Source organism: Parathielavia appendiculata (genome assembly GCF_033297405.1).
Source record: "Parathielavia appendiculata strain CBS 731.68 unplaced genomic scaffold N657scaffold_15, whole genome shotgun sequence".
Taxonomy (NCBI): Eukaryota; Fungi; Ascomycota; class Sordariomycetes; order Sordariales; family Chaetomiaceae; genus Parathielavia; species Parathielavia appendiculata.
Window position 1 is genome coordinate 438795 of NW_026944234.1, and position 21171 is coordinate 459965.

General features: G+C 56.0%; 7 protein-coding genes across 7 annotated transcripts; 3 read left to right on the forward strand and 4 right to left on the reverse strand.

Moving 5' to 3' along the window:
- Positions 1 to 810: 810 nt before the first annotated feature.
- Positions 811 to 1651, forward strand: N657DRAFT_658366 (uncharacterized protein; the record flags this gene model as incomplete). The annotated part of the gene is made up of 3 exons (XM_062794889.1): positions 811 to 1010; positions 1144 to 1461; positions 1528 to 1651. The coding sequence occupies 3 exons, from the start codon at positions 811 to 813 to the stop codon at positions 1649 to 1651; spliced, it is 642 nt and encodes a 213-aa protein (XP_062644503.1).
- A 454-nt stretch (positions 1652 to 2105) lies between these two features.
- On the reverse strand, positions 2106 to 3407 carry N657DRAFT_579399 (Metallo-dependent phosphatase; the record flags this gene model as incomplete). Its single annotated transcript, XM_062789383.1, has 2 exons — positions 2106 to 3181; positions 3239 to 3407. 2 exons carry the CDS (start codon positions 3405 to 3407, stop codon positions 2106 to 2108), a joined length of 1245 nt encoding a protein of 414 aa, XP_062644504.1.
- Positions 3408 to 3595: 188 nt separating this feature from the next.
- N657DRAFT_153929 (uncharacterized protein) lies at positions 3596 to 4297 on the reverse strand. Its single transcript, XM_062785980.1, has one exon. The coding sequence runs from the start codon at positions 4177 to 4179 to the stop codon at positions 3703 to 3705; it is 477 nt and encodes a 158-aa protein (XP_062644505.1). The 5' UTR covers positions 4180 to 4297; the 3' UTR covers positions 3596 to 3702.
- Positions 4096 to 4620, forward strand: N657DRAFT_648917 (uncharacterized protein; the record flags this gene model as incomplete). Its single annotated transcript, XM_062793615.1, has 1 exon — positions 4096 to 4620. Exon 1 carries the CDS (start codon positions 4416 to 4418, stop codon positions 4617 to 4619), a length of 204 nt encoding a protein of 67 aa, XP_062644506.1. The 5' UTR covers positions 4096 to 4415.
- Positions 4621 to 5735: 1115 nt separating this feature from the next.
- Positions 5736 to 14442, forward strand: N657DRAFT_579495 (uncharacterized protein; the record flags this gene model as incomplete). The annotated part of the gene is made up of 3 exons (XM_062789394.1): positions 5736 to 8651; positions 8704 to 9851; positions 9900 to 14442. The coding sequence occupies 3 exons, from the start codon at positions 5736 to 5738 to the stop codon at positions 14440 to 14442; spliced, it is 8607 nt and encodes a 2868-aa protein (XP_062644507.1).
- Positions 14443 to 15297: 855 nt separating this feature from the next.
- On the reverse strand, positions 15298 to 16319 carry N657DRAFT_674127 (uncharacterized protein). Its single transcript, XM_062795726.1, has 2 exons — positions 16267 to 16319; positions 15298 to 16213 (listed from the first exon to the last, which is right to left on the reverse strand). Exon 2 carries the CDS (start codon positions 16075 to 16077, stop codon positions 15364 to 15366), a length of 714 nt encoding a protein of 237 aa, XP_062644508.1. The 5' UTR covers positions 16078 to 16213; positions 16267 to 16319; the 3' UTR covers positions 15298 to 15363.
- A 1132-nt stretch (positions 16320 to 17451) lies between these two features.
- On the reverse strand, positions 17452 to 19237 carry N657DRAFT_648919 (uncharacterized protein). The gene has a single exon (XM_062793616.1). The coding sequence runs from the start codon at positions 19071 to 19073 to the stop codon at positions 17790 to 17792; it is 1284 nt and encodes a 427-aa protein (XP_062644509.1). The 5' UTR covers positions 19074 to 19237; the 3' UTR covers positions 17452 to 17789.
- Positions 19238 to 21171: the final 1934 nt, after the last annotated feature.

Below are 21171 nucleotides of genomic sequence, written 5' to 3' on the forward strand. Positions count from 1 at the left end.
GCCCACGAGGGCGCGGTTTTCCTGTATAGTAAGTTGTTGAAGGTCCGGCACGCCCTAGGGCACAGCGGTGTAGGAATAATAATATATTCAGAAGGCTATTAGGTACGACATTGATCGGTTGCTCAAATCCATGCCCGTATTTCGCTGGACTCGTGCTACAGTACAGATACACTCAACCGCGGTTGCCACCACCCCCAGTTCTTGCCAATGTGGACCGTGACATGGCACGCTAGATGAGATGGTCGAAGGTCACCGATATCACAACCAACTGGTTGGAATGGACAGTTTCGTGGACTTGGGGTTTCCACAAGTGCGAGACTCGCGACCCATGTACGTATTCCGACCCGGAGTCCCTCCAGTTAGTGCTACATCGCCATGATCTCGTGGCCCAGGTGATTGGAACGGAAAGAGTTCTTCTCGGCCTTACCATACTCTAATGCGCAACACTTCGCGAGCTTCCGTGATCGAGTTAATTTCGCAACGGTGGTGCACGCCCGCATAAAGGGGCACAGAGTCGTAATCAACATCACACGATGTTCCTCAACGGACGTGGCGAAACGGCAAAGGCGATGGTTAGGTTCTGGCCAAAATCAATAGGGCATATGAACGAGGCAACTACGCGCTTGAAGCGGTGAGAGGTGCACACGATAGCTGACTCGTCCATAAATAGGGGCATCAACCTCGGCCATCTCCTCCTAAGTCAGTATCCTCCCATCAGCTCTCTCTTCAAGGGGAACTCTCATCCTTCGACATCACTTCTGACCTCAGTCTCCCACCAAGCTCTCTCGACAACAACACAATTCTCACACTATGGCCCCGCACCCTGAACCTCAAGCCGCCATCTTCTACACGAAGACCGACTTCTCCGGCACCCCCAACGCCTACAAGGTCGGTGACGAGATTACACTCCCCGGCGAGCTCAACGACAAGTTTCAGTCGGTTGAGGTGGGCGTCAACGCCAAGGTCATTGCCTGGCAGCACTATGACGGGTCAGGCATCTACAAGGAGTGGTATGTCTTCCATGCGCGTCGCTCACCCCTAGGCCCTATATCATCATCAGGCGCGTCCTGTCGATTGTTCAAGGTCTCCGCCAGGGGTAGCACCAACATCCACCCAGATTTCTATTAACAACATCAACTCCAGGGAGGGCCAGCAGCCCGATATCACCTCCATCCAAGGCCTCACCCGCTTCAAGGTCGTGCCGGCCAACACGCGGGCCATCGCTTTTGCCTTCCAGGACGCGACGGGCGGCAAGCCGCTCCAGTACACGCTCAAGGTCGACGCCGCTGACGTCGGCGCCGTCAAGCTGTTCTCCAAAGACGCGGCGGCGGCGGCAGAGGGCAACGAGTACCGCCTTGTCGGACTCATGCCCGAGGGGGGGCTGCCGGTGACCACGGCGGTGTATGTGAGGAATGAGGCTGATGGGGGGTATGTAGCTGTGGGATCTGTTTACTTTCAGTGGTAGGTCTTTTTTCCGGCTTCTTTAGCTCTCGAGAAGACGCCTGTGTGGCTGACACCGCCGGGCAGGGATGAGAAGGACGGCCAGATGCACATTGTGCAGGACGACAACTGGCCCAAGCAGCTCAAGCAAGAGCAGACCGGGCCGAGTGCCTTCTTGGTTACGTTGGTGGATGCCACCCCGTCGTCCTAGGTTGCACCAGGTGCGGGAAGGGAACGATGTTGGGGGTAACAGGCCGTCATAGACTCCGTGCTTGTGTCGGGCGACGAGGATGCAAGGTTGAGAGTAGATGACTCGCAGAGACGTGATGTTTGCTCGGGATGGTGTTCTTCTAATCACAATGCAGTCGCTCTTTGCGCTGGGTACTTTAGTATGTTGATCTTCTCGAATTCACTGTGTTGCAGCGCTCTAGTGACGTGTGACTGTATTTCGAATATGTCGCGTTCTGCCTACAGACGACGCCATCTCACGCTGCATATGTCTGACGCTGTCGCAACACAGCAACCAGAGAAAGATTTTTGCACGATCGCCTGTGGATCAAACCTTGCGTAATTACGACAAAACGCCTGGGCAACGGCTTTCTGAGTCCGATCCGGCACTGCCGCTGAGTCAGGAAAGTAGCATGTTATCCACCCTAGTCGTCTTCCTACGGGAGATGGGTCTTGTCGTTAGGCGTCGCCGGATACCGGTCCTGTCCATACGTGCTGTTGAGCGTGGCGGCCCCGACCACCCTCCCCGACTCGAGCCGGATGTAGGTATCAATGATCCGGTTCTCCAGCTTCTCCAACGACACAACGACCTGCCTGGCACCACGAATCCAGCTGCCATACCCACCATACCCCGAGTGCTGACCAAAACACAGGTTGACCCCATTTCCCTCCACGGTCATGCCCGGCAACAACCCCTCCCACTTGTAACACCATGTGTCGCCGTGATCGTGTCCTGAGAACAACGCCATCAGCCCGGGGGTGGACGTAATCGCCCGCATAAAGGGCTCGTCCTGCCCCCCGTACCCGCACGTCCCATCGTTGCGCCCGTCGGGGCACCACCCCTGGGCCTGCTGGCTCAGGGGCTTGTCGTCGTTGATGCCCGGCTGGCGATGCTTGTCAATTCCCATGTCTTGCAGCGCGCGGGACGCGTTGGTCGGGATGTGCACGAAGGCAAGCGAGGGGATGACCTTGCCACCGGCGCTGCGGATGAGGTCGTCGTTGGTCTGCTTGAACCAGTCCACTACTCGGGAGTCGACCCAGTTTGGGAGAGGGACAAGGTTGCCGGTCGTCGGGTCTCTATGCTGGTACTTAAAGCCGCCGCGGCTGTCGAAGAACCAGAGGAGCAGTGCCGGCTGGCAGCTCTTGCAGGCAGGGTTGCAGCCTCTTGCGTAGACAGGGAGGTAGTAGTTTGACACACCAGTGTCTGGTTCCAGTACCATATTTGCAGTGCGGGCGTTTGGCCATTGTATTTCTCGCGCCAAGATATCCGTGGTTGAGAGGTTAAAGTCGCTGTCGTGGTTGCCGTACACTGACGCCCAGGTCAGTCCGCGCTGAAGCATGGGGCGTACGAGTTGGTCGACATAGTCGGTGCTGTTCTCGCAAAACGCGTTGTCTCCAGTGATGAGGTCTCCGTTGAGGATAACAAAGTCAGTGGTTGGCTCGGCATCGAGGACTGTTTCCATAACCTTGAGCGAGTATATGTCTTGTTGCGACCCCCAGTCATCCCAAGCATCTCGCAGTTCAAGTTAGACCAGAGTTGTCAGCGAGTGGCGCGAGGAGTGAGACTCACTCTCTCCGAAGTGAAGGTCTTCAAAGATGGAGATGTGGAATGTCCCATCGGGACGGAACCTAAGCGGGCCGAACTTATGTGACTCTGGGGAGCGCGTTTGCGAACCAAGGCCCGACCTGGAAGAAGGCAGACCGATGGCAACACCAGAGAGCCTGAGCGCCGTGAGCATCCAAATTCTGCATGATGACGTGAGCAGATGAGTCGAGTAGTGTGTGTTGTGCCACGAACAGTGACCTCCTCATTTCGGCCATCCTTCACATTCCTCGCGATTCGGATACTGCGTCGAGATAGCTGCTTTCAGGTCCTCTTGTAGTTACTCGGCTCTGAGCAGTCTGGTGCGACAGAGCTTGAGCAACGAAGCACCGATTCGGCTGGAGTTGCATCTGACCGTTGCAGCTCCTTCAACTTGCAACTGCAGCCAAGTCAGAGTGCCGTGAAGACAGCAACGAGAAGAAGACTGCCAATCACGTTCCCTGCGCAGGGCGAGGGCTTGAAGTAAGGTATGTATAGATACCGAATGCTTTTACGGATGATCGCCTGCATGAGGATGTGAACCCGACCACGAGAGGCTGTTCGGTTGTCCACAAATTGTCCGCGCCCTGCGCACGTGGCGCGCCATCCAGCACGTGTTTGAGGGATTCGAATCGAGTCTTGTAGATAACGAACAATTGGCATTTGGCAGTGTTCACGTTGTTTACCACTCGAATTCCACGAGCCATGCCATCACCGGCCGAGCAGTAAGGTATCACTCTACAATCGAAGACGGACCTGATGAAAAAGAATTGAGTTCTTTGGGAAGGAAAAGTGGACCGACGCCAAGCGGGCCAGGGACAACCGCGTTGTGGGCAGGATCTGGTCTTTGTTGTTACCCTTCTCAGACGTGAACTGACATCACAGGCGTAAGTACAGGAAGTCACGAGGCGAATTGGCTGGGTGGCCATGGAATGTTAGCGCTCGAATTTCTTCGAGCGGCGATTGTCGCTCGGGAATTCTATGCAACTCAGGCAATGTAGGCACTCGGCAGCGATGCCTAGGGCTACTCGTAAGTGCTGCATTTCAATATCAGATTTGTAGGCAATCTAAGGTGCCATAATCGTTGACAAAGCGGCAGCGTGTAACTTCAACCGGAGGAATATCAGTAAGCATTCGGGCAACCTGTTGAGCTGTCATTCAGCTGATGGTCTGGGCTGTGTTGCCAAGCAGGGACTTCCTGGCCGGGATTGTGGTGGGTGCTCCTCTTCTTTTTGGCTACTGGCTTGAGATCTTTCTGGCTTGCATTGTAAAGATAGAACGGGTGCTCAAGGATGATAGTCAGCGCGAGAGTTGCTTCAAGTCAGAGAATGCCCGCTATCATTTTGCACCGATCATCGAGCCTGAGTGAGGAGTTGGTTGAGAACTGCAGTACTTCGTCAATTGCGGGGCATCGCGGGGTATATAGTGGATACGCCGTGGGGACGATTGGACAGGAGGCTCCGAACTGGCGCTAGCCGGGGGCGCTAACCTAAGCACGCTCAACTTTTCTTTTTAAAGCTCTCGGCACTGCCCAACTCAGCCACGACGACCATCTAGATTCCGGGCGGGAATGATGGAGTAAGTGCGGGCTGGCCCGCACTTCTGTGAAGCTCGATCTCTGACTGCAAGGGGTGGCATAGCGTCTCCATTCCGAGATCTCAGCCGCGTGAAGCTTGTCGCCTCATTGAGATTTCAGAAGCCCGCTACCAACATCCAATTAGGTGCCTGCTACTGGACCAGCACCTTGACATTGTGGGCCTGCCAGTTCCTGGCCTGGCTGTTCGTCTCATGTTCCCCATCATTATGCGTAAGCTTCAGTTTATTGTATGTATCATCTCCTTCGTGCTTGATTCACCTACAGGTAACCTTGATCAGCCCTGCACTCTCTGCACTTCCCTCTACGCATACTAGGTACTTTGGCTGCCCAGCCATGATCGGGACAATCATGGGCCGGGATGAGCTGCGGGCCGGGGGCTGAGCCTCTTGAGTGTAGCCACGCATTGATTGGCTCGCTGACGCTCACGCAGCCGGGGTCACACAAGGCTCCTCTCTTGGGCTGCGCCGAAGCTTTTTGGTATCGTCGCCAAGGTCATCGCAGCGGCGCGGACAAGAGTCGAGCCATGAGAAACGCGCATCTGCCCTACCTGCCGCCGACTTTCCGGCCAACGGTGCGGATACCGGTACGGATGCTTGTTCGACCACTCCTCATCGCACAGTTCGCACTCTACTTTTTGACGCCGCTTTCCTTCACAGCCCGCCAACCCATCGTGCTCCAGCGCCTCGTCCCGACGTTTCGGACCTGGGACACGCCCATGTGCTCCCGGGCGCAAACCTGCCAACGCTGCTTCAGCTGCGCCATGCGGCCCGGTGTTTGAGCTCCCCCAGCTTCGTTCTCCTTTGTTTGAGATACCCAGTACCTAGGCGTCTGCATTTCGCTGTTGGTTCTTCTTTTCATATCATACCCGGTCCGGCGCCGGCTGTCGCCATGGCCTCTGCCTCCACCCCAAAGATCGACGGTGCGACATCCTGGCTGCTTTTCGAGGACGAAACCGCCGAGGCGCGCCTGTTGATCCTGGTCTCCCAGGCTCTTGGCATTCCCGTCGATAAGATACAGGCAAATGAGTCGTTCAGGGACCTGGGAGGGAACGAGCTGAGTGCAACGGCGCTCTGGAGGGCTTGCAGAGCTGTTGGCATGGATGTAAAGGTCGACGATATTCTACGGTGCTCGACGCTCGCCGAGTTGCAAACATGCATCACCCCCTGCGCCCCGCAAACGCGAACTTCGAAATCCGACGCCGTCGAGCCTGTCATGAGCGCCCCCTTAGAGGTACACCGAGCGAACCGCCTGTCGATAATGCCCGAGCCGGAGGACGGACACCTTCCAACACACAGGGGACAGAGGACTGATATTGAGCAGGCGCTCGGAATGCACTCGGAGGTTGGGAGGATAGCAACAATCCGTCCAAAGGCGGGCCTGCTCGATGGGAAACTCGTCGCGCTTTTCACGCTGTCGAGCGGTCAGACGACTCGAGAGAGCCCGACCGCTATCAACCTCATACCGCAGTCGCACGCCCTTTTCGCAGGGACCCAGGTCGCCCATCTCAAGAAGGTAGCCGAGACTGCACTCCCCTCCGACGCTATGCCGGACGTGTGGATTGTGCTCGATGCCATGCCGCTTACCGATGCCGGCGATGTTGATGTACGGCGGCTACGAACGTGGGCCCAGAACATGAACGAAGATGTTTACCACCAGGCGATGAGCCTAGAGCACCAAGAGGCACTCCAGCCACCGACGTCTGGCATGGAAAAGTCGTTACAAAGGCTAGTGAGCAAAGTCTTGGAAGTGCCCCAGGGCCAAATCGGGGTCAATTTCTCGTTCTCTCAGCTGGGCGGCGACGAGATGACGGCTATGGAACTGGCCGCCCGGTGCAAGCACGAGTCCATCTACATCAACCCTTCAGAGGCTCTGGGTTCCATGACGCTCTCGGAACTGGCCGCTATCGCGGCATCTCGCGGAGGTCTGGCCCACAAGTGGGACGAGGAGACATCCGACTGCTTCGATCTCTCCCCAATGCAGCACCTCTATTTCCAGACGGCCATGGGCGGCGACCTGAGGCGGAGACCTGCCCTCGACGGAAGCTATCGCTTCAATCAGAGTTTGCTCTTGCGTCTCACAAAGCCATTCTCCCTGGAGGATATTTCTGCTGCCATTGAAGCGGTCGTGGGTCACCATCCCATGCTCAGGTCACGCTTCGGTCGGGGCTTGAATGGATGGGTGCAAAGAGTGCTACCCGAGGTTGCCGGCTCCTACACATTGTGCCACAGCGCAATCCGATCGGAGCGGGAACTGGAGGACATAATCGAAAGGACACAGATATCGATCAATGTCGAGACCGGGCCGGTCTTCGCTGTCGACTACCTCACCACCGACGACGGGCAGCAACTTGTCTACCTGGCAGCACACCACCTTGTCGTCGACCTTTCCTCATGGCGCACCATCATCCATGACCTCGACGAACTGTTGGCGAATGGGAGCCTGTTGTCGCAGAGATCGATGCCCTTCCACAAATGGGTCGACCTTCAGAAGGCGGATGCCCTGACTCCGGATCCTATGGCCCTCCTCCCCTTTACCCCTGAGTCAGGGGACTTTGCTTATTGGGGTCTCCAAGACACGCCAAACACGTATGGTGATGCGGTCGAGGTTGGCTTCTCGCTTAGTCAAGAGCTTACCACGATCCTCCAGACTTCTTGCAACCAAGTTTTCAAGACCGACTCCGTCGAGATCTACCTCGCTGCTCTAATGCTCTCCTTCGCTCAGACCTTCCATGACAGGCCAGTGCCCGTGATTTGGAACCAAGAGCACGGGAGAGACCCCTCAAATCCTGACATCGACATCTCCGAGACTGTGGGCTGGTTCACATCACTCTGTCCCGTCAGCCTGAAGATCGAGACCACGGACGATTTCATCAAGGTGCTTCGTCATCTCAAGGATCAGCGGCGACAAATACCTACACGCGGCGCGCAATACTTCGCCTCACGATTTTACCATTACGACAAGGAGGACTTGGTAGCAAAGGATTGGCCTTTCGAGATCATATTCAGCCATGCCGGCTCCTTGCAGCACCTGGAGCGCGACAATGGGGTGATGGAGCAGCTTGCGATTCCTGGCCGGACTTTGGCGTCGAGAACGTCAGATATAGGGGCCAACGTTGGCCGCATCGCCTTGTTCGAAGTCAGCGCCATGGTTGACCAAGGAAGCGCCAAGATCAAATTCCTCTACCACCGCTCCTCCAAGGACCGGACGCGCATTACGCAATGGGTGCATAACTACGAGCATCTCCTTGTTGAGGCTGTCGGCAGGTTACAGTACCACCCGCAGGAGCTGACCATTGCAGATGTCCCGTACCTAGACGTGACCTACCAGGGGCTCGACAAGTTCAACAAGGAGCGCGTCACTATGCTTAAACTCGCCAGCGTCCGCGACGTTGAGACCATCTATCCGGTCACCGCGGTCCAGCAGAGCATCTTGCTCAGCCAGGCGCAGCGCCCAGACACGTGCTATTTGCATGCCATCTACGAATTTGCGTCGCCGAATGGGGATCCCATCGACACCTCGCGTATATGCACAGCTTGGCAGCAGGTTACCATGAGGCATCCGGCGCTCCGAACCGTCTTCACCGAGAGCATCAGCGAGACGGGCCTCTGGGACATGGTCATCATCCGCCGGATCTCTCCTGACATGCTGTTCATCGACACGGCGCCCGCAGAAGACCCTGTCTACGAGCTCAGCAATCTGCCAAACCTGCGGCCAACCGAAGGCAAACCACTCCACAGGCTCACAGTCTGCAAGGCGCCTACAAGGACTCTTGTGAAGCTAGACATTAGCACGGCCCTTTGCGATGTAAGTCCTTCCTCACATTTTCAAACGCTTACAGGCAACTGACCAATGGCAGTCCCTGAGCATCCACCTCCTTCTCCACGATTTACGGCGAGCCTATGCCACGGAGCGAGCGATCACTGAGGCGGAACACTTCTCTTACCCGCATTACCTGCACTTCCTCAAGACCGTTCGGCAAGAGAGCAGCCTTGCGTACTGGCGAGAGACGCTCACTGACCTGACCCCATGTCTGTTTCCCCGCCTCACCGTTCTGCCGGACGAACTGCGGTTTGTCAATACATTTGTCGAATTAGACATCACCTCGTACCAATTGTCCGGCTTCGCCCGAACCCAAACGACAGCGGTTGATGCTGTCCTCCGGCTCGCCTGGGGCCTGGTTCTGCGGTGCTTCACCGGCTCCAGCCGGGTGTGTTTCGGATTCCAGACCGTAGGCCGGGACGACTCGATACCCGGGATGAGACATGCCGTGGGCGCTTTCTCAAACACTGTCGCCTGCAGTTATGATCTTACAGCATTCAGCCCATTGAACACGGCACTGCAGATGGTTGAAGGCCTACTCACCGCCAGTCTACCGCACCAACACTTCACTTTGGCCGAGCTTCAGCACAGGATGGGCATGAAGGGCGGGGAGCGCCTGTTCAACTCCTGCCTTACCTTCACGGAAGAGCCAGCAGGCCTCAACAGCAAGTTTACTACGCGGACAAACTTCGAGCTTAAACCAATTTCCCTCCAACAGACCTTTGATGTAGATGTTGTGGTCAATGCGCGCTTCTCGGCGGGGAAGTTGACCGTGGATATCGGCCAACGGCTAATGTCCCCAGAACAGGCCATCAACCTGGCCAACACATTCAGTGGAGCTATCCGCGCTATCCTTTCGTTCCCCAACACCACCGTCGGCCTGGTTGACCTTTTCAGCGACCGAGATTACGCTCAGATACTCGCGTGGGAGGCTGAATCGCCACCGCACGTTGAAGAGCAAGCGCAGTCCGTTGTCCACGACCTCATCGCGCGCCAGGCCACCATACAGCCGTCGTCTCAGGCTATCTGCTCTTGGGATGGCTTTCTCACATATCTCCAACTGGAAGAGGAGGCCACCAAGCTAGCGCATCATCTTGTGGACGCCGGTGTTGGGCCCCATTCTGTTGTGCCGGTCGTGATGGACAAGTGCAAGCTGGCGCCTGTTGCTATGCTTGCTGTGCTGAAGTAGGTTGTTGAGCATGTGACGGTGATCTCAAGAGGCTGACATTCCAGGTCCGGCGCCGCGTTTGTTCCCATCGATTCCCTGGAGCTCGGCATGATCCAGCCCATCTTCGAGCGCCTCAACTCAAGGGTCGCCGTATCTTCCGAACTTGCTGCCCCTGTTCTCACCAACCTCTTTGACCGAGTTGTCATCGTGACGGACGAGCTGATGAATGTCCTCCCGCAAGGCCAAGGACCGTTCACCTCGATGGCTGCGCCCACCGATCCCGCTTGTGTTCTCTTCGTGCCGACATCGTCGAGTGACACGAGGGGTGTTACCTTCAGTCACGCAGCTCTGTCAACCGCTCTCCTGGGACAAGGAACCGCAGCAAAAATATCCCCCCTTAGCCGTGTCATGCAGCTGTCGTCGTTCAACGTGGATATCTGCATCACCGAGATCTTCACCACTCTCGCCCACGGCGGCTGTGTTTGTATACCATCTGCCACGGAGAGGCTGCAGGACTTTAGCGCTGCGGTTAACAGGATGCAAGTCAACTGGTCGTATATGACACCGCTGTTGTCCAGGAAAGTGGACCCCATTCTTGTTCCCACCCTGAAGATTGTGTGCTTTCGGACCCGAGGGCTCGACGACGACACATACAGCATTTGGCACGGGAAGGTCAACGTCATGCTGGCCTATGGCTCCCCGGATATCTGCCCGCTGGGCATTGCCTTCGTTGAGGCACTGGGTCCTCACCATTTGAGGAGCATTGGCCGGCCGTTTGCTGGCAGTCTATTGATTGTCAACCCCGAGGACCATAAGAAGCGTGTCCCAGTTGGGGCAGTTGGCGAATTGGTGGTCGAGGGTCCGACGCTGGGGTTCTCGTATCCCAACAGGGAGTCCAGTCTGACCCCATTGTCGCCCCTCGGGCCTGGCGCAGGAGGTGGAGCCCGTCACTTGAAGACGGGACATCGGGCGAGGTACACTCAAGGGGGGTTGATGGAGTTCATTTCAAGCAAGCGAGATGCAGTCGACCTCGACGGCAAGGCCGTCAACGTCACCGAGATTGAGCAATATCTGCGCCGCTGCCTTGGGAAAGGCGTTGATGTTGTTGTCGAGAATGCCATATTCAGGGGCCACGCCAAGAACGACACTCTCTTGGCAGCCTTCATTGAACTCGGCGACCGTTTCGAAAGCGGGGAGAGTCTTGCGTCGCTGAGTTCGGCAACCAAGCAGCAACTCGCCATGGCGAAGCAACTGGTTGAGGTCGGCCTCAGGAACAAGTTCCCTCCCTCCATGATCCCGTCGGTCTTCATACCAGTCAAACACCTGCCCGTCACTCCCTCCCTAAAAGTCAACCGACGCCGGCTGCAAAAGATGATTGCTGGCTTAAGCAAGGAGGATCTTCTGGGCCTTGCTGCGCTGCCAAAAGGAGCCAATTTGCAGCATCTCAAACCATTACCCCTAACGCAGAGTGAGGAGAAGATGAGGGCCATCTGGGCGAGGGTATTAGGGATCGAGGAAGCCAAGATCTCGGCACTTGACAGCTTCTTCAGCCTTGGCGGCGATGACATTGTGGCTGCACACATGGTTGCGGCGTGCAGGAAACAGGATATATCCGTGTCCATCGCTCATATCCTTCGAAATGCGACACTAACAGAGCTCAGCAAGGCGGTCGTCACTGTTGACTCGCCACAAGTTACGCAAGACTCGTCCTCTCCGGCCCCCCCCACGGCATCGCCGTCGCCAATACACATGCATCCCAATGCGATCAAGCATGTCTTCATCGAGAAGGTGATTGCCCCAAGAATTGGAGTAGACGGCAGCATGATTGGTGACGCCGCCGAGGCAACCTCGGCCCAAATTCGGTACGTCGAGACGGGCATGCTTAGCGGTCGTCCCAACGTCAACTACTTGGTCTTCAATTTTTCCGGGGCCGTAGATTCGAGGAAGTTGGAGGAAGCCTGCAAAACTCTGGCTACTTTACATCCTATTCTCCGCACCGCTTTTGTCCCCTACAACCGCCGACTGTACCAGGCCGTTATCAAGACTAGCAAAGTCGAGTTTCGGCGGCATCATTGCCCGACATGGCGCCTTTCTACCATGCTGGACAAGGTGATCAGGAAGGATCAAACGGGGCCCATCAAGTTCGAAATCCCGGTCACCAAGTTCATGTTCCTCGATGGCGGCAAGCAGTCGGTTCTAGTCTTGAGGCTATCCAAGGCGCAGTACGACGATCTGTCGGTGGCACTGTTGGTCAAAGACCTCAAGAGGCTGTACGATGGCTCTCAGAAGCCTCCTCGTCGACCATCCTTCTGCGACTTTGTGCGCGCCGCACAGGTGGCCAACTCTCACGGGGCAGAGGAGTATTGGCGTGCATTGCTGGAAGGCGCCGTCATGACCCAGGTCGTCACCCACACACAGCCCTACCACGTGTCCACCAACGTCCAGACAATCCGGAACCCTGCCATCTCGCTTGCATCACTCTCTAGCCTCGGGATCTCATTTGAGACGATTCTCAAGGCCGCATGGGCGATGGTGCTTGCGAATCTCTCGGCCTCTTCAGATGTCGTCTTTGGCGAACTTATTGACGGTCGACATGTCAGACTTCCCGGCGGCCATTCCGTTGCTGGCGTCATGGGCCCTACAGTCAACGCTACTCCGGTCCGCGTGCAGTTCCCGGATACGCCGCTCACTCCACTGAATCTCCTCCAGTACATCCATGCGCAGCGCATGTCCGGAATTGCATTTGAGAACCTGGGAACGCTGGCGATCATCGAAAAGTGCACGCCGTGGCCATACTGGACTCGCTTCAGCACGCTAGTGCAGCATCAGGACGAAGACACCGCCGTCAACCCCTCCGAGACCAAGTCGTTCCACCTCGGCGCTGCAGCATGCAAGTTCACCATCACCGAGTCAAGTGCGCAGGATGTGCCCGATCTTTTGGTTCGGTCTCTTGTACGCCAGGCAAACCGCATTGAAATCTCCATCACGTTCTGTGCGGACCGGGTTACCGAGAAGTTTGCCGAACATGCGCTTCGCATGCTCTGCTCGACCATCAGCCTGCTCATCGGTGTCAACCTCACGCAGCCTATCATCCCGTGTGGCTATCAGTACCGCGGCATGATCAAGAAGATCCCAGTGCCGGCGAAGACTTCGGCGGACAACTTGATCGGCGCTGACAGCGGCGTCATAGGCACGCTGAGCAAGGACCACGTCAAGGCTGTCCAGACGATCATCTCGGACACTTGGACGTCGATTCTGAATCCCAGTGCGCTGGGAGTGCCGGAGTCGCAGATCCACAATGCGGCCTTCTTCGATCTTTGGGGCAGCTTGATCCCCGCCTCTCAGATGATGCAGCAGCTCAACCAGGAGCTGCGCCAGGTCAACGTGCCCGGAGCTGATACCAATTTTCAAGTTACTATGGAGGAGATCGTTGACAACCCAACAATGCTAAAACAGTTTGAGCTCATCGCTTCCAAGCTCAACAAGACGAGCAAGGAGGTACAGAAACCCAGAGACAAAGACAAAGAGAACATCGGTGAAAAGAGCGGCGGCAATTCGAAACCTGCCCATAAGAGGAAACCAAGCATGAACGTATCAGTCCCGGCGCCCTCCTTTGGCAGCCGTCTGCGCCGATTTGCCAGCACTGTCGCTCGGACTACCTCTCCGCCCACAAACAACGACAATAACCGCATGAACATTGCCGCCACTCGACAACGGACTAATTTCCAACCACCACCCACCCCGACCACGCCCGTCGCCATCGGCATTGCCTCAGCCATGGTTGCCGACATGTCCCCACTCTCCCCAAAGATCGTCGGCAGCGTCAGCCCCGGCATCTCGTCCACCTTCAGCACGCGCACCGTCTCAAGCAACGCCAGCCCGAACCTGACCGTCCCCAGCGCCCCGCCTCAACTCCCCAGTCTCCCGGCCTTCGAGCCCATCGTTGAAGAAGCCGAGCCTTTTGACAACTCCATCCCGCCCGCGCCCCTGTCCGCTCCGCTCCCAGTCATGCGACAGGCCTCTCCGCAAGGGATCGGCATTTACCTTGCCGAACCAGATAGCATGACCGAGGGCAGTAGTGCAAGCAGCGGTACGAATGCTAGCACCGAGATGACGCTTGCTATGACGTCGAGTATGAGCAATGTGCCTGGTGGACTCGGACGGGTGCCGGCCGAGAGGAGTGAAATCAAAAACACCGAGCTAGAACGCGAGGGGTGGAGGGATAGTATGATTAAGGACAGAGACGCCAACCGTGATACCATCGGTCCCTTGCCCTCGACTACTATTACGCCAACGGGTGTGAGAACGGCCAGCGGGGTTGTGCATTACGGCAGTAAGGTGCCTGCTAATATGCGGGTCGTGCTGCCGCCTCCGCCGAGTACGCCGTTGATGAGAATGGCTGGGGAGGAAGCGGGAATGGAGGAGCTGGTTAGTCCGCTTAGTGCGGTCACGCTGACCCCGGGCAGTGCTGGCGGCGGAGGGAGGTTTCAGCCGCATCAGCATCGTCGGCATGCGAGCGCCGGTGGTGGGTATGGAGGGCATGGAGGGGGAAATGTCTCGGCTGTTTCGAGTCCTGGGACGCCAGGCAGGGGGCAGAGGTCTCCTTAAGGTCTGGTGTGCAGTGGGCAATGTAAAGTGAAACGATGTCTCCTTTGGAAGATGATGTGTTGTGATGACTGATTTGGACAATGTCATGTTTTTGGATCTGGATCTGTATATATACCTCATGTGCATTTCTGTTTCAGCGGGTGATCCGCATGGTTCCATTGACGGGATGCTTGGGCTGGTTGACTACAATAGAGACCGAGGGAATTTGTATTCCGACAGTCTTGCGCAGAGTTTCGGCAACTTTGGTCACTTGAATGCCCCGGACATTAACCTAGCCTGTCCGTGTTCCCATGAGAGGTACGTAGAAGACTCTGCAATCTAACCTGGACTGATAACTTACATATAAATTTAGCAGAGCCATAATCGCAAACGAAGAGTAAGCGATACTTCCTCGCCACTATGGGACTACCCTCCCAGCGGGCCTATTGCCCCAGGCAGCATAATCCCTCCCTATCCCGCCCTGTGTCCCCGTAGTCTCCGCAACCAAACTGCTGTGAGCGCAGAACGCCAGGTCCGCCTTGGCGTTGTGGGAAGGTTGTATAAAAAAATTGTATCTATAGATATGGGTTTTTCACCCGGCCTACAAGGGCGCGGTTTTCCTGTATAGTAAGTTGTTGGAAGGTCCGGCACGCCCTAGGGGACGACGGTGTAGGAATAATAATATAGGGAAGCCTTAGCAAGCACACCACCACCACTATCAAGCACACCGCTATTCCTGATCAGAAATAGCGTGTACGTCACACTGCAGCAGTACAAGCAGAGTTCCTTGACAGCTGCCAGGCCAGCCGCAGCCCGCCACAAAGCCAGCAGCAACCAACAACAGCATCAATAGCATTAACAGCATCAACCGAACGTATCGTAAATAGCTTAATTCTGCTGTATTTCTGATGTTCTGAAACATCCTAACGATTCATCAAAGCATCAGCCGTGTCTGCCGCCGGCTGGCTGATTCCCCAAAGCAACAGCATCTTCCTGATCCTCGCGGGCAGCTGCTTCGGCCGCCGCTAGTGCCCGATCATGGTCATCTTCAACGTCGGGATCCAGGGCATCCAGGCCATCGATGAATCGACCGGAGGCCCGCGGTGCCGCTGTGCCGGCTTCGTACGAGTCTCTCCCAACCTGGCGCAAGCGCTGCAGACCGAGCTTTGTACTTGTGACCTTGGAATTGGCTGTGGCGCCCTTGACCGAGGTCATGGCAACCACAATACAGTCCTCAATGCGGTCCTCAACGGAAGTCTGCCGATGGCGTTGGAGTAGGTTGATGATATCCTGGCCATGAATACCTCGTTGTTCGGCTTGGATGGCAGCCAGTATCTGTGCAGGTCGGGAGCCGCCGTTTGAGAGCTTGATGACCTCCTGTTCGAAGGGAGCGAGGGCATCAGCTCTGGCGCCAGCAAAGGCAGTGGGATCGCTCCAGCCGTGGTTGTGCAATGCCGCTGGGCCGCCAGGAAGCTCCACAGCCCATCTGCCGTCAGGGAGAGGCCGGGCGGCGAGCTGGAACTTGCAGCTAGTAAACTGCGTGCTGGTCTTGCGGCGCTTGGATTCGTGGGCCTCGGGATTGGCCTGAGGTTTGTACTCACGGCCCTTGGCACAGCGGAAGCGCGCTCGGCCAGATCTGGTGCCGTTCTTGACCATCCTGTAGCCGTGGGTGGAAGCGTGGGCTTGGATGGCTGCCTATGCTTCCTCCAAAGTGCCGTAGGTGTTCTCGGGCGGCGGCGAGCCGCAAGGCCGCTCTGGCGTTTGCGATGACGATCCGGCTGCTTCCATCCTGCTTAAAAATAGCTTCATCAGCTAAATGATTAGGATCAGGGTCTGAAGGCATACCTGACAAGCTCGGCGGCAGCAGGACTTTTTTTTGGAAGCAGAAGTTAATGCTGTGGCAGTAACACTGCTGTGAAGATGGCTTTGGGGAAGAATTCAGTTGCGTTGTTGCCACCTGGCAGCTGTCAAGAAATTCTGCTTGTACTGCTGCAGTGTGACGTAAACGCTATTTCTGATCAGGAATAGCGGTGTGCTTGATAGTGGTGGTGGTGTGCTTGACAAGGCTTCCCATAATATATAAGCGAAATGACCCACTCCCTCACCCGCACTTTAATAACTATCCTCAAATAAAGCGCAACAATATTAAGAACTAACTACAGTCACATCGGAAGCAGTTACGTCAGACTATACTGCAGCTTCCTGGCAGATGTGAGCATTATGTCGGGGCTTGCCGCACACGCTGCAGCACCGAACCTTCGTACGCGCCTCTTTGCACCACCACCATCCAGCTGCATTTCTTGCGCCCTCCCCACCCATGGCCTTCTGGTCAAGTAGGTCCTTTGCATCTTGTACCACAAGTGATCCTCAGCCGTATGCGTGTTCTTTCGCTCTCCGGCGCTTACTTATTGCCTCATTGGCCTAGCGAAACGAAGAGACCTGTGTTGAACTGAACTGGCTCCTTTGATTCAGGGGCTGGGCACTGTTGCCCAATACAGTAAGCGTGGAAGACTCGTCACCCACCCAGAAGCAGGGTCTGGCGAGGGTCCCGAAGCCCTCGGTTCCTTTCAAGCAACACACACACATGACACGCGGTTCAAACAGCCAATTCAAGCTTCATCTTGTGCCTTAATTGATGCAGTGTCACCTGGTTGATCTATGCCCATTCGAGCCTGTAACTGTTGCTGTCCAACACTTAGGTGTTGTTGGAAAGCCAACAGCCACGGATTGACCGCACCGTAGTACTGTAATTGGGTACCAAAAGATGGGCAACCACTCAATTTGATGATGGTGTTCCTGTCTGCGTTCTTCCAAAAAGTTACCCGCCTGTTCCTGATCCTGAAAATCCTGGTGCCAAGCCATTAGTTACCCCTGAACTGCCCTCTCTGACCACCTGCCAATCCAACAACTCTGAATCCGAGGGCATCGCAGCATCCTAGCACCTTCTGCGCCCAGGTGGTCATTGCGTCGACGGGTGTCACGGCGGAACAGGCGGACAATCCAATGATAATTGTATTCCGGCTAAGCTACATTCTAGGCTCTATTCCGTCAGGTACGGGCAGGCTTGATTGTCAAGATGTAGCTTGAGGAGCTATGAACAGAACTCGCAGCAGCGAGGTGCAGGATCTTGGGCGCTGATATATAAGCCGCCAGCCTGCTTGTTCGTATACGACAAGAAAAGCCTTTCCCACTGATAATTTCTCAAGTAACACAGTACCTGCCAGCAATTCCAGCCCAACAATCCTCCGTCCGCCAGGTATCGCTGTTATTGTAACCAAGTGATCGGAGTGTTCGGAACACAAACGAGCTCAACGACCTCGACTATGTTCCCAAGAACCGCCACACTAACCAACCGGCTGGATCTCCCATCATTTCTTAAACGCCGCCTCAGCCTCAACATTACCATCCCGATTCACCACCGTGACGGAGACCCCACGGGGTGTGCGTGGCCTGCGTTCCTCAACCTCCATACTGACGGCCTTCCCCAGATTGCGTACTCCCACCGCAGCCTCCTTCTCCTTTTCTTGGACGGCGAGCGCTACGTTTTGTGCCGCGCCGTGGGCCGCACTGTGTGCGGTCTCCTGCCCGAACTGCACCGTCTTCTCGACGCTGCTCTTGACCTTGTCGATCGTGTCCTCAAGGCTCCGCAGCCTCGCCAGGAGATCCGTCGATTTGGCCTCCACCGTCTCCGACACGGCCCCAACCTGAGCGCCCACCTTCTGCGCCGTGTCGTCCAGGCCCGGCCGCAGCTTACCCGCCACTTCGTCGGCGTGTGGCTTGACGTCAATGCCGCCCGACACCTTGGCGTGGGCGGCTTCGCCCAGGCTCCGCACCTTGGCCATGACGTCGTCCGACTTTGCGTCCACGGCCCCCGCGTGGCCCCTCAGCTTCTTGAACGTCTCTTCCAGGCCCCGGAGCTTGCTAGCTATCGCCTCGGCCTTGGCCGTGTCCACGCCGCCGTTGTTCATCTTGGGGCTGTGCGCCTCGGGCGTGCTGAGCTGGATCTCCCGCTTGGTGTTGTCGTACATCTCGCGGATGGTGTCGACCACCTCGTAGACGTCCAGGGTGCAGCCTTCGAGGGAGAAGTCGCGCTCGCGGTGTTCGATGAACTCGCGCACCCTTTTCCACTCGGTGGCGTTCTGCCTGAAACGGGCCGGGTAGCCGGAGCCCTTGAGGTAGCTGAGGAAACCCGCAATAATCGTGTTTACGGCTCCGAACGCAGTGATGGCCTTGTTGTCGGCGTTGGCGGCCCCGAGGGCGGTCAGGGCGGCGGCGACGATGATCTGCAGAAAGAAGCACGCGTTGATGGCTGCCGAGAAGACCTTGTAGTTGTCCTTTGCTGTTTGTTCCGAGTGCACGACGCGGGCGTAGAGCCCGACATTGTCGGCCGGGCGGAGGGCGGATGAGTTGAAGCCAAGATGGGGGTCCGCGGTAATGCCCAGCATCAGCCGGAAGAGGACGAGGGCGTCATCGCCAGACACGCGATGGCCCACGGTGTGGATGTGGCTCGGTGCCAGTGTTGAGGACCCCAAAACTGACGAGTCCACGTTCGTCGCTTGTTCTTCGTCGAGGCGGCTCCTGCCCCTTGCATGTAGCAAGCGCCGCTTGGGGACGATAAGGCGCATGAGAGAGTCGACAAAGGAAGAAGCCATCTTGTCAATTCCTCGTACGTCTGTGCAAGCGGCCGGTTGGTGTTGTGAGAATGGGAGCTCACTCCGCAGCGAGCTAGCCGCATGCTGCATGGGTTTTGAACCTTAACCTCCCTCCCATCATGCACCTCGTCGGCGTCCAGGCCCGCCATGGTTGACGCCAACCAATAACAGACGCACGTCGGGGACCCATCCCGCCGCAATTTGCGACCAGAAAATCTTCGATCGGTATCATTGGGCTTGCAGCGTCGCGTCGAGGAGGCAGACGGGCGTCGCTTGTGATGATCAATTTCCCTCCGAGGATGTCCAGCTGCGCCGGGTGTCTTGGTTTGCCCGAGTCGGTTAGCTGAAGGCTTGTCCCGTTCCGATCCCGCCGGTAGAATCCTGGCAGTCGAAGCTTGACTGCCCAATAGCTTCACGGGTCCGTCCGCAAGGTTCCGTTACGCTAATATATATTCAGCAGTTGCTTGACACGCAAAACTTGCAAACTTGAGCTTCGCTTTCTGCAGTGATCATCCATACTACTTGACGCCATCGGATGGCATCGTCAAGCAGACGGTGTTTGCAACTGCTTCTCAGAAGTGTTGCATACCGTGTGCACTGTGGGGTAGCTCATGGAGATGCATACGAAGGTAGGGGGCTGAAATAACAGCAGTGGGTCCGGTACTGACAGGTGTCTCGCTTGTACCTCCTTTCCCTCTCTCAACAATGCAACCCAGGCAGTCCGGTTCATACTTCAGTTACTTCAATATCTAGTACAGAGCTCATTTGCCGCGATAACTGCCTGAACGCGGTCGGGCATACTCTGAACTAATTCCAAGAGCCAGTCTTCAGGGACCTTTTCCCATGCCTCTTTTACAGCAACACGAAGTTGATCATATGACATCTTTTCAAGTTTCTCCAAATAGTCCTTCATCCAGTGACTTGACAACAGCCCCTGTCGGTACCGGACCCACTGCTGTTATTTCAGCCCCCTACCTTCGTAGAGGATGCAGAGCAAAAAGGTGGTGAATATGGTGATGATGCAGGATGCTCCAGTGTGGGCAGAGAGATGTGGGTGGAGCCTGCTGACTAAAAAAGGTGGGTCAGAGCCCTACTCGTTGAACAGTATCAAGAGAAGTGAATTGAATTCCTGCTTCGGCTAACACGTCAATACTATTCAGAACTGTACACAAGGTACAAGGCGGCATATAATACGATACTCTTTAACAAGCGTGAATGGCCTTCGTGTTTAGGCGCTATTGTGCATCAAAGGGTTGTAATAAGATGTTGAGTTCATATCATAAGTACTTGGCACAGCAATGCTTACGTTAGCTACAGTACCTAAGATAGTCTTGCACTTAATTACTGTAGGTACATACCTACTCATCGGTGCGGGGCGTATGGACTTTACCTCCAATGATCTTAGAGGCAGTCTACTAGAACGGCTCCGTAAACATGATCAAACTTGGCAATGTAGACAGAAGTCAGTTCGTGCAATAATCAACACTTGTCCATCTATTTCAGCATAAGAAGATATACAAATCCCAGATAGATTGCATTTGATGTCAGGGAATGGTCAAGTCTCTGAAACAGAGATCTGTGACTAACGTTACAGGGTTCGAAAATAGCGTATGCTCTTTAGGTGTTCCAGATATCGAATGTGCAATCTGGGACTTCCAGTTGTTTGTCTTCGGCAAACTACGGCATTTACGGCCAGAGTTTGGTAGCTACACATGCACTAACACTCTCTGAGACCACATCCACACAACAAGCAGCAAGGCCCGGGCGATCGGCATCTTGGACTCCTCGTCTCCCTCGCTTTGGTCCGTTTGGGGAATCTCTCCTGCGTTGGCAGTGTCTTTCTCTTGCTGTGCGGGCGCCTCGGGATCCAATTCTTCTAGGGAGCAGCATTCTTTGCACTGCTCGGCCAGAACGCAGCGAACCTCAGCCGCTCGCTTCTTCTCACTACGGCACTTGAATGCCTGACCGCACTTTACCCTGTCCGCCCGTTCGTTATCGGTTGGGCTGCGGCACCGCTTGCAGGCCATATACTGCATACGGAAGAAGCACCTCCTGGCACAGTTTTGTGGAGGTGATGGGTTGTTGATGGACGGTTTGC

Bases quoted from the DNA above. Each gene is read 5' to 3' on its own strand.
- N657DRAFT_153929 (XM_062785980.1), bottom strand. From the start codon at position 4,179: ATGGCCACCCAGCCAATTCGCCTCGTGACTTCCTGTACTTACGCCTGT.
- N657DRAFT_674127 (XM_062795726.1), bottom strand. From the start codon at position 16,077: ATGGTCAAGAACGGCACCAGATCTGGCCGAGCGCGCTTCCGCTGTGCC.
- N657DRAFT_648919 (XM_062793616.1), bottom strand. From the start codon at position 19,073: ATGGCTTCTTCCTTTGTCGACTCTCTCATGCGCCTTATCGTCCCCAAG.